The 11,120-nt window shown below is 48.7% G+C and overlaps 2 protein-coding genes across 2 annotated transcripts; one reads left to right on the top strand and one right to left on the bottom strand.

The window, feature by feature from the left end:
- Positions 1–311: 311 nt before the first annotated feature.
- On the bottom strand, positions 312–3,854 carry PPP1R3D (protein phosphatase 1 regulatory subunit 3D). Its single transcript, XM_029219450.1, has 2 exons — positions 3,819–3,854; positions 312–3,629 (listed from the first exon to the last, which is right to left on the bottom strand). The coding sequence occupies exon 2, from the start codon at positions 3,426–3,428 to the stop codon at positions 2,532–2,534; it is 897 nt and encodes a 298-aa protein (XP_029075283.1). The 5' UTR covers positions 3,429–3,629; positions 3,819–3,854; the 3' UTR covers positions 312–2,531.
- Positions 3,855–3,897: 43 nt separating this feature from the next.
- On the top strand, positions 3,898–9,208 carry FAM217B (family with sequence similarity 217 member B). The gene is made up of 4 exons (XM_029219277.1): positions 3,898–4,013; positions 5,542–5,653; positions 5,795–5,880; positions 7,471–9,208. The coding sequence occupies exon 4, from the start codon at positions 7,475–7,477 to the stop codon at positions 8,618–8,620; it is 1,146 nt and encodes a 381-aa protein (XP_029075110.1). The 5' UTR covers positions 3,898–4,013; positions 5,542–5,653; positions 5,795–5,880; positions 7,471–7,474; the 3' UTR covers positions 8,621–9,208.
- The last annotated feature ends 1,912 nt before the right edge of the window (positions 9,209–11,120 follow it).

Genomic DNA, 11,120 nt, shown 5'->3' with positions numbered 1-11,120 from the left:
AGGCTTCAGTAAGCACTAAGGAAGTACAGTAACTGTCCCATCCCTTATGTCCCACTAGAGCTTTCTTCACATGTAATACTGACCTGGCATAAAAGGGTGTATTTCGGTTTCTCAAAGACATACACAACTGTGCTACTGAAGCTGAGGTGCCATCATACGATGCATTTATTTACTTATCTAGCCAAGATCCTAAATGTGACAGCCTTTTAGGAAGGATAAGACTTATGTGTGAAATGACAATCAGCATGCTTCTAAAGCCTTGTTTCACAGTAATTAGACCACAAGAAAAACACACTTCAACTAACCACTTGTGCACATATACTTTAATATTTAGGCTTAGGTGAAGACACCTTAAATGGCAGGTATTAAAATATGTTTGGGAAGACAACCCAAGAATTGCACAATCCACAACAAAATTTGAACATCTAGGCCACATAACTTGTGTTTTCAGGCCTGAAAATCTCCTTAAGCTGTTCCAAAGCTTCTTTATTAACTAGACAGGTATATTTAAGCTTTAAAATTTTTTAAACGTTGATCTTTTTTCAAAGGCACATGGAGATTCTCTTAATATTAAAGATATAACATTTACTTCATATTCCGTGACCAGAACCTTTCTGGTAAGTGACCTTCATATGGATTATAAGACTCTCTACATGCCTTTACATAGCAATACATTTGCCAGCTCTAGCTCATACCTGAATGCTGTGGACAACCGCCTTGCACGCTGGGCTGGGACCCAGGCCCTCACAGGCTTGCTGAACTAACTGGACAGTTTGTCAAATAGCAGGAAATGCAACCAGGCTTCTCTCCCTCTTGCGTGTCAATGGCGTACACAGTGCTAACAGCCAACGATTGTTCAATTTAGTCACAATATTTTAAATCAAAGTTCCATATTCTTAGATCAGAAGGTACCAAAGAAAGCCACCCCTATTGATGGAATTTTTAAAATAACACAGTTGCAATTATAAAAAAGAAATTGGTTAAAAGGCAAAATGTGTCCTTTACATACTTATTTGACAAATGGCAACAAGCATTCAAAAATTTAGAGTCAGTGCATTGGTGACAGCTATCACAAAATTGATTACACTGGTTTCAGCTGTCTCAGAAACAAGCTTCCGAAGTTGGAGACCGTGTCCATCTTAGCTGGGTTTTCACACCTCAGTGCTAGCACCTGCCGTCAGACCACCACTCAGCACCAAAAACAATCACCAGCCCCTCACTGAGGTTTTAAGTTCTTGTGGCAGTCTGCAGGGGACAATGGCCTTGACTTCTTGGTTGGAGATTTAAAAAAAAAAAACAACAACAGCATTTAACATTTTAAAATTGGGAAACAAGTCCAGATGAGGTTATAAACTTTTCTATCTGAAGGCACAAAGAACAAAGTTGGCAGGTAGCTGATAAAACCAGGCATATATAAATACAGTTTAAAACACTTAAAAAGTATAAATATTTGTGTATTGTTTTTCCTCCAGTCTGGCTGTTGCTGAAAATACCTGCTAGTTCCACTTGGTAACGTGATTTCTGAAAGATGACTGCTGGAACCTTTGACGCTCAAGAAGACATAGAGTCACCTTAATTCATCAAAAAGGTCATCGCAAAGGGCATCGTTGCCCGAAATTCCAAAGAGTTGCCTGAAAACTGAAATAAGGCAGAATTTCTTTAAATATTTAGGTAGTTCAAATCTAAACAGAATGGCCTGATAAAGTGCAGATACATAATTATCAAACATGTACAAGAATAATACATGACGTGCGAAAAGAGACTGCAGAAAGGGCTGGCTCTTTTGCTAGTTAAAAGTTTTAAGCATTTTCTTCCTTCGCAATTGCTGATGCAGGAGACACACAGCCTAACCGGGCAGCCTGAACTCCCAGGAATGGTTGTAAGATGACCAGATGAGGCATAAATTTCTTGCCTATTAATAGTTTCCCGGCTGTTAGAAGCCTACAGACATTGGCAAGCAAATGTGATCACGGGTTTTTCTTGTCCCAGGGCAGGAATGCCACAAGGGACCATAATGGGGGTCACACTGTACATTGTTTACAATGGACACAAACACACAAAATGACTTTTTTTCTTTTTTAGCTTATTAAAGCCAGAATGTTCCAAAGAAGGCATCCACCAAGGGTAAAAAGTCCCAATGTCACAATGATGATAAATAACAGCTATATTCACAGAGACCCAATCAGGACACACGCAAAAGCCACAGGCTTTCCCAGCGGGAGGATGCAGGCCTTTCCAAAACCACCTGCCGGGGCCTTCTTCAGAGGGGCCAACGCACCCATGAGTCTACCCACCCAGCACCCCGCCCCAGCATAGGACACAGCTCGGCCTTCTGGCACCTGAGGTTACTTTTTAGACCAAGTGACACAGACGATGCAAGTAGAAGACAGGACGGGCCATGCCAGCACACCTTACAGTGGGAAGTGAGGTCAAACGACCTCGGTTAGGAGATGGGGTGTGAGAAAGGGCCACTGCCCAGATGCGAGAGCCCAGCCAGGAAGTGAGCGCGGGTGCGGCCTGCGCGCGGAGTCTCAGATGAAGTGAATCCAGCTCTCCTCGCACTCCCCGCGCGGCATGTGCAGCGCATGGTTGCGGCACGTGAGGCTGTAGTCGCGGCCGTCGTTGTTGTCCCAGTACTCGGCGCCGGCCACACAGTAGCGCAGCGCGAAGTGCACGCGGGAGCCGAGCTCCAGCAGGAAGGGCGGCACCGGGAAGCCGAAGGTGAAGACGTCCTCGGCGCCCTCAGTGCCCACCGGCCCGCGCCACCGTGCCACAGCCTCGTGCACGCTGCGCCAGTCGGAGAACGTGTAGCGCACCACCACCTGCTTCTCGAAGGCCAGGTTGCGCACGCGCGCCGTACCGCTGATGCCCAGGTCTGAGCAGGTGACGCGCTCCAGACACACGAGCTGCCGCCCCAGGCGCTCGCCGAAGTCTGGGGTCTCGATGGGCGGCGGGAAGTCAGGCACCAGGCACTGCAGGGTGAACTCCAGGTCCTGGCTGCTGCAGCACAGGTCCGAGTTGATGGCGAGCCGCGACAACACGTGCAGCGGCACGGACGGGTCGTCCCCCGCGTTGAACACCTTGACCTGCGCCAGCTCCAGGCCCAGAGCGTCGGCGAAGCGCACACGGTGCTGCCGGCTGCAGCCCGGCCGGCACGCAGCGCCCTGCGCGCCTGCGCCCTTATGGCGGCGCTCAGGCGAGCTGGGCAGCGACCGCGCCCGCCTTAGGATAATGGGCCGCAGGCAGGGGTCGCAGCCGGACGGCGCGGGCGGCGGCGGCGGCGCGCTGCCCGGGCTCCCGGGGGGCCTGCAGGGCCGCGACTCCCGGGCCGCGCCGCCGTCCAGGTCCGAGAGGCAGCTGAGGCTCCGCGGGGCGGGCTTCCGGAAACCGGCGGCGGGGAGGACCGCGGAGCCCGGGCCTCTGAACATGGCCCGACCGGCCGTCGAGCGATGGGGAGGTGGAACCGAGGGGCGGCCTTCCGACCCCGCGTCCGCTCCCTCGGTGTCCCCGTGCTCAGCTGCCCCTGGGGAGGGTCCGCCGAAACCTCTGACTGCAGGGGATCCAGTGGGCCGGCTGCGCCCTCCCCTCGACAGCCACTTCGCCCCTCGAGTCCTCGCCCGGGTTTTTCGCTTTGGGCAGCAAAAAAAAAAAAAAAAAAAAGCTGATTTCAATCGATGAGTGCTTGCTCTCGTGGAAGCTTTTCGGGGCCACCGCGGAGCGCGGGGTGGCGCCGGCCTTCTGCTTCCTCCCGGGTGCCTGGGAGAAGGCGGTGTCCGCCCAGCGGCCGCTCCCACCCCCGGGGCCCTGGCGTTACTTACACGGCTGCAACTTGTCGGTGCAACTTCCCGGCGAGCCTCCGCCCCGCCCCTCGTGACGCGGCCGCGCGCGGACTCCCGCAGCCCGAGCGCCGCCGCCTCCGCGCCTGCAGCAGCGCGCCGCAGTCCGGCCTCCCGCCCGGGCCCGGGAAGGAAGGCCGGCGGCCGCGTCAAGTGTCCTCGGCGATCGCGAAACAGGTCTGATCAATCTCTGTCCGCGTCTGCCTGGCCCGCCCGCCGATCGATCATAGTTCCGCGTCTGCACAAACGGAGGACCAGGAATGTGCATGCTGCTGGTCCTCGGATTTCTGGGTTAATGGGGGCGGGGGAGGCGTGCAAAGACCGGCCTTTCCAGGAGCTCTTCCCCAGGCTGATTTTAAGCCTCGAGGCTAGCCAGCTCTTTGGACGTTTGCACTGCAGCATGGACCCTAGGCCAGACCGAGGGAGCCTCGCTGCGTAGAGAAGAAGCGTCCTGTCCTCACGGCACCCACAATGCTTTGCCGCCCGGGACCGTCCCCGGGGGTGGGGAGCAGGCGGCGTGGCTGCGGCTGCGGCTGTCTCGTGGCGCCGCGCCAGAGAGGAAGATGTGGGAGTAACAGTTCATACCCTGGGGTGACATATGCGGTTGCCTTTAAGCAAGCAGCCTCTGGCGCTTGGGACGCATTTCTGGAGCCAGAATCTCAGACTTTTAGCTTTGTTCCGATGGGAGCCGGAACCGTCAGGGAAACCGGAGCTTGTTTTCTGCGTCCTTAGGGACCCTGCAGGCTGTCATCTGTCTCTAATTTGGTGCAGAAAACGGCACAGCCTAGGGTGTAAAGCTTGCCAGGTGAAGGCGAGAAGATGGGAGTGCACCAGGCTAATTGGAGGAGGGTTGGTAAAGAACGTTTTCTACGCCCAAAACCAATCAAGCCGTTGATTATGGTATAATTCATTCATTGTGAGGGCCCGCATGTGTTTTTTATTCCCATCGTATGTACACTGACCAAAATGGCACACGTGCTTCTTTTGAAAAATAACACAGCAAAGTTTTAGGAAGGAAATAAAAATCTTCTATAATCCCACCTCTTCCATTTTTCAGAGGCAGGGGATATTATGGAAGAAAGAAATACGTATTCACGTTCAAATGGGGCACTTTTAGTAGCCCACTCAAAATAAGAGGCGAAAAGCAACCTTGGGTGGTACAAATCAACAAAATGTCACAAAGAGATAACATCGTGTGATGTACATGAAGATACTGATATGACTTTTTCGTGGACTGATGTGATAGTGAAGGCAGGAGACTTGAAAGAGAGCCTCCACAGCAGAGTTTAAGCTCCACAAGAGCAGGGCATGTGTGTAATCCTGCCGTTTTCTAGGCACTCCTGTAAGTGTTTGTTGAAAGAACGAACGAATGAATGAATGAATGGACATGGGAACTTCGGAGCAACACCCGACCTTAATTAGCCCCACAGATTTCCACAGCATGTTATTTCCAAGGGGATTTTGTGTGTGGGTATGTGTGGGTATGGGGAGAGAGAGAGAGGGAATCCATTTGTAGTAGTGTGATCTTGTATCTAATATCCACTGTGAAAAACAAACAAGATTAAACCGTAAATAGAAGGCAATATCCTTCCACCAGTTTTTCTATACAATTTGAATATTTAAGAACAAACAAGTGAAAACCAACACAATACTGGTGATAGGACCGTTTGCAGTCAGTACTTACCGATACTTCTGTTGCTTCTAGTTCCGGTGGTAAGGAGTCCTTTCCAAATATAAGAGGAATAAAGAAGTTACTTCCCCTGCTGCCATCATCTCCCAACAGACTGAGCAAGAATATTTCGAGCGCTACAGCAAAGGTGATGTAAACTTTGAAGTAAAATCTTATTTAGATTTGTTGGGTTTCTTTTCCTGTTTGTTTGTGTGTGTGTGTGTGTGTGTGTGTGTGTGTGTGTGTGTGTGTGTTCAGGGTATTTATTAACTACGTGTCTGTTTTTTAGACAGTCCATCAAACCCTAGATGATGATCAGCCGTGTGACTTTTTCAAGAAAGGGAATAGGGTGAATAAATCTTATCAGAAAAGCAGGTAAATCGTTTTTCATGTAATTGCTTTATCTTGCAAAAGGCACATTATCTCAGTTCTCCAGATTGATATGTGTGGTTGGGAAAAAATGTCTGTTGATAGGAAATATATACTTATATTTCTTGTCTGGCAAAAATGATTTTAAACATTACTAGCTGGTAAAAATTCCAGAGGTCATAATTCTTGCACTGTTAGCAGAATCCACAATTTTGGGTAAATCCCTTAATCATCTATGTTAGTTTCCTTTTATATAAAAAGGATACTGTTAGCGTTTATGGATGCACACAGACAGCTAGAGGTAAATGAAAGTTTTAACAATATTGGCTATGAGTTCTAAATAATGGCAATTCCTTTATCCATTTCGTCAACATTTATTGAGCACGTGTTATGCTACTGGCAATGATTTAACCTCCAACGTGTTTATTTGTTAAGAAGTGACACATTTTCAAGTAATTTCTTAGTGTGGTGGAAACACAGACGAATGTAAACCAGACAAATGAACCTCTGAGGTTTCCACAAAGCATGTTTACCACCCTTTTTTTTTTTTTTTTTTTGCGGTACGCGGGCCTCTCACTGCTGTGGCCTCTCCCGTTGCGGAGCACAGGCTCCGGACGCACAGGCTCAGCGGCCATGGCTCACGGGCCCAGCCACTCCGCGGCATGTGGGATCTTCCCGGACCGGGGCACGAACCCGCGTCCCGCATCGGCAGGCGGACTCTCAACCACTGCGCCACCAGGAAAGCCCTACCACCCAATTCTTTTAACCCCACCAGACTGATATTGCTGAGAAGTATTATTCATCTTGGCAAAATGCTACGTTCTTGGTAAATAAGTCAAAAAGAAAATATTTTCAACTCTGATATGAGACCCTGTCTCAGAATAAATTAGAGGAAGAATCAGTTGCCATGCTGGTAATGCACACGGTATTCACAATGTCTACTTCCCCGCCATTCGAAGGATTGCATTAAACCTATTTTTTAAATTCATATTGTGTTAAAAGGTATGATTTTATTCCTATTCCTCTAAACAGCTTTTCTGAGTGTGTTTTCTATTTGAAAACACTTTGATAAGCTTTTGGTTTAAGGTGTAGGTTGTATATGCTACACTTTTCCTTAAGATTTTTGTCAGCTCAGAATTACCACCAATCAGTGATTAAGTTCTGTAAAACTTGTATTTTCCATCCTGTTTACATTGAATTGAAAATAGGTATAAAAGAAAGCTGTGGGTTTTACTTGTCGTGTTATTAAACCCTGCTCATAATTAACAGGACAGAGTCCTATGAGAGATGTTACCAATGTTTAAAATGATAATACAAGCACTTTATGAAATGTTAGTGTTTTTCTTAAAAGCTAATGTTTGATGTAAAACAGAATCCATGCATGTACTCTGGCACCTGCTCTATGATGTTTCCTAAGTAGAGTGTCAAGTGGAAAATTGTCCCGTAACTTGTTCTGTGAGTTTAGAGGCCTCACATTTTCTAATGCCTCGCGGTAGCTGAAATATACCACCGGGGGTTCTTTTGGTTCCGTTGTTCAGTCATCGGCTGGCCAGTTTTTGTCAGATGGACTAAGAATTGCAGGTTTATTTCTCGCAGCAATATGAACGCAGGCCCCTCTTGGAATAAAGGACAGCGTCCAAAGAATTCAAGAAAAAGGCAGAGTAAATCCCAAGTCCCCCATATCTCGTCCCAGCTGAAAAGCAGTCTCGGAGGATGTGTCCCCCAACCAACTGAGGATAAACTGAAGGAAAGCATTTCCCCGGAAGGAAACCCCAAAAGGAGTCCCCTTGGCTACAGGTGTCGGGGGTCCTCAGGGCACAAGTTGTTTCTGGACTTTCAGACGATGAAAATTATCAAAGAAGATGCTGGGGAGGACAGCGCCAGTGACCTCTCTGATTCAGAAAGAATCCCCGTCCCCCCTTCTCCCCTCACGCCTCCAGATCTTCATCTTCGAGCCGAAGAGATCGATGCGGCTCACTTCGATCTGCACCCAGGGCAGGGTCCCACCCAACAGCCCGAATACTCTTACCCTGACTTCCTCCCGGCCCCGTGTAACTCCTGGGACCTGCGGGACATGGCTGTGCTCTTGCACTCTGAGCGCAGGACAGAGGCCGTGCCCAGAACCGGGGGGCTGCTGGGGAAGTACATCGACAGGCTTGTCCAGCTCGAGTGGCTGCAGATCCAGACTGTCCAGTGCGAGAAAGGAAAGGGGGCCAAGGCGAGGCCTCCCACTGCCCCTGGGACCTCGGGGGCTCTGAAAAGCCCTGGGAGAAGCAAGCTGACTGCCAACGCTCTGTCCAGGCCTCAGCAGGAAGGGCCTCCGAAGTCAGGCCCTTCACGAAAGAAAGACGTGCACCGCGAAGAAGTCCATCCATCCTATTACACATGTGAGGCTTCCACCAAACCCCTCGATGTGCTGAATAGCAGCAGACTGTGTTCTCAGAAGCAAACCCTGGACGTGCAGACAGAGGAGAAGAAAAAGAAATCCAACAAGAGCTCCAAGCTGCAGCACTGGGATCTGTCCTGTGGGGACAGCGGTGACCCTAAGATCAAGACCAGTGTGAACCTTCGCCTTCCCAGGCAGCCAGCGGTGATCGGGGACTCCACGGACACCTCCAGAGCGCCAGCACATGCAAGTCTTAAGCAAAAGGGAAATGCAAATAATTGTGCTCGAGCCACTGTATCCAGCGAGAAAAAGCTCAAAACAAATGGAGTAAAACAAAACACACACAAATTCAAATCATAACTGAGACGATGAATTGCAAGGACCTGCAGGTGCCTCAATATTAGAGCTCTTCCAAAAGTTACAATACTGTGAATTTTAAGAGACTTTGGGATTACTGACACTGAAGAGGTTGACCAGTTCTTTAGTCCACGCCACGCCCACCCAAGCCACAACAGGGTCTTTTCCAAAGAAGGGTGTCTTTCAGTAACCATATTTTGCATTGACAGTCTTAGGCAAATGAGAGCCCTTCAGATAAAAATTAACCAAGGTCTGTGCCGTATAAAGAAATAAAACGACAGCTCTCCAAGGGAAGAGTGGACTAAACTTCTGAAACCTCAGCCAGGCCACGTACAGCGCAGGTAAACTAGTGCGTACTGCTTCAAACGGTGTAGAATCCTGAAGGTCTGAAATAGGGCTCTCTGCATCCTTATCCTAAACTATTCAAGCAGAAGGTCCGGGCATCTCACTCCTGGGGAAGCTTCGGCTCTTCCTCGAGTTACGGAGCAGCTATTATGAGCAAAGTCATTTATCACTAAGCTGCCTGCTCCTTCCAGACAGTGGAATCTAGTGCTTTCAAACACTTTCCCTGATATGCGTTTAAAAAAACAAGGCCGGGCTTCCCTGGTGGCGCAGTGGTTGAGAGTCCGCCTGCCGATGCAGGGGACAAGGGTTCGTGCCCCGGTCTGGAAAGATCCCACATGCCGCGGAGCGGCTGGGCCCGTGAGCCATGGCCGCTGAGCCTGCGCGTCCGGAGCCTGTGCTCCGCCACGGGAGAGGCCGCGACAGGCCCGCGTACCGCAAAAAAAAAAAAAAAAAGGCCTTTTCAATTTAGAGGTGGTGGCGAAGTCCATTTCTGTATTCTCTAAGCTGAACTTAAAATAGCGTGCAGGCTTCGTCCCAGTGGATGTCGGCGGGTCTAAGCACAGTTGTCAGCACGTGATGGGAGGAAGAATGAAACAGTTGGCACCAGAATCCCCGGCGTGTGTGGCCTCTCTGAAGAGGTGCCGTGGGAAAAATCATCAGTATGATGATCTGGCTTCATTTGCAAGAGCAGGACTTTATAACCTTGCTGGGAGCGGGCAGTGGGAAGGCGGACCGTGGACGAAGCTACTGAATGTCTTAACCTCCTCACCTGGCCCTGCGGCTTCCTGACTCCCCTAAATGCTTCTTATTTAACTGCTGTTAAGTCACATCTACTTGTCCCTATGGTTGTGCTGAGAGATTTCTCTTGATATTATGGTGAATATCCGTAGAACCTTTGCTTGACTACTTCTTGACGTACAGTATGTTTTAATGACTGTAGCTGATTTTATCCCTTCAAACGATTATTCTAGTTGTTTTTTTTTACATATATATTTGTTTCTGTTTTCTCACCTTTGGGACGAATGAAAAACTCGGCACTTTTCATCTGAAAATATTTACTAACTCGCAGACTTTTCACCCAGTAACTCAGTGTCATCCAAGGCACTGTTTAAGTTAACATAAAGACAAGATGCATTTATAAATAATTAAAATAATAGGCCGAAGTTGAATATTAAGATGCCCTTTTAAAATCTGATTTTAATTGTATTAAACAACAAAAGTTTTTACGGCAATCTTTTTTCTTCTAAGACTTTTTTTACAGAGTCCCTCTTATATTCTCTCTCACACCACCCTACTGGAGAAAGCACTGCTTACAGTAAAATCTTATGCATTTTTATAAATGAACAAACAATGTACATCTGGCAGGCATTACTTCCATGGTTCGCAATTATACTATAACTTTTGTACTCAGTATAAGTATAGCGTTTTGAAAACAGTGCTAGTCTTACTTTTCCTTTCTGTGGTTCCTGAGTGGCACCCCACATGTCCCTCGACGGCCCTGCTCCAGTGAGTACAGATGGGTTAGTCCTATATACACTGCCGGCGTGTATATAGGACCCAATTCATGAGTCTTTCTCTGCTAGATTTTTTTTTTTTTTTTTTTTGCGGTACGCGGGCCTCTCACTGTTGTGGCCTCTCCCGTTGCGGAGCACAGGCTCCGGATGCGCAGGCTCAGCGGCCATGGCTCGTGGGCCCAGCCGCTCCGCGGCATGTGGGATCCTCCCTGACCGGGGCATGAACCCGTGTCCCCTGCATCGGCAGGCAGACTCTCAACCACTGCGCCACCAGGGAAGCCCTCTCTGCTAGATTTTTATGCAGCTCTTTATGAAGAGCATGCATAGCAACATTACTAGATGCATCTGAGGAGCATCCCTGGCTGTACCTTTCGATAAATCTCTGTAAGCAATTACATATCTCTGTAAGCAGAGATATCTCTGTAATCTCTGTAAGCACATTACATATATTTACACACATCTATATACACATATATACGCCTGATATTAATCCCACAGGGTTTATGCTGAGCTGCCGCCTCTACCAGTAATGCACCTGTGCCGGTACCCTCAGAGACCTTTCCCGGCCTCGTGTATGTCTGAGCTGATTGAGAAATGCTGAGGTAACGCCTCGAACATTCCATGTGTTCCTAGCTCTTTGACTT

The sequence above is a fragment of the Monodon monoceros genome, unplaced genomic scaffold, assembly GCF_005190385.1.
Source record: "Monodon monoceros isolate NGI ecotype Baffin Bay Population unplaced genomic scaffold, NGI_Narwhal_1 Super_Scaffold_13, whole genome shotgun sequence".
Lineage (NCBI taxonomy): Eukaryota > Metazoa > Chordata > Mammalia > Artiodactyla > Monodontidae > Monodon > Monodon monoceros.
The sequence above is the reverse complement of the archived record's forward strand: the minus strand, read 5'-3'. Positions and strand labels throughout refer to the sequence as shown.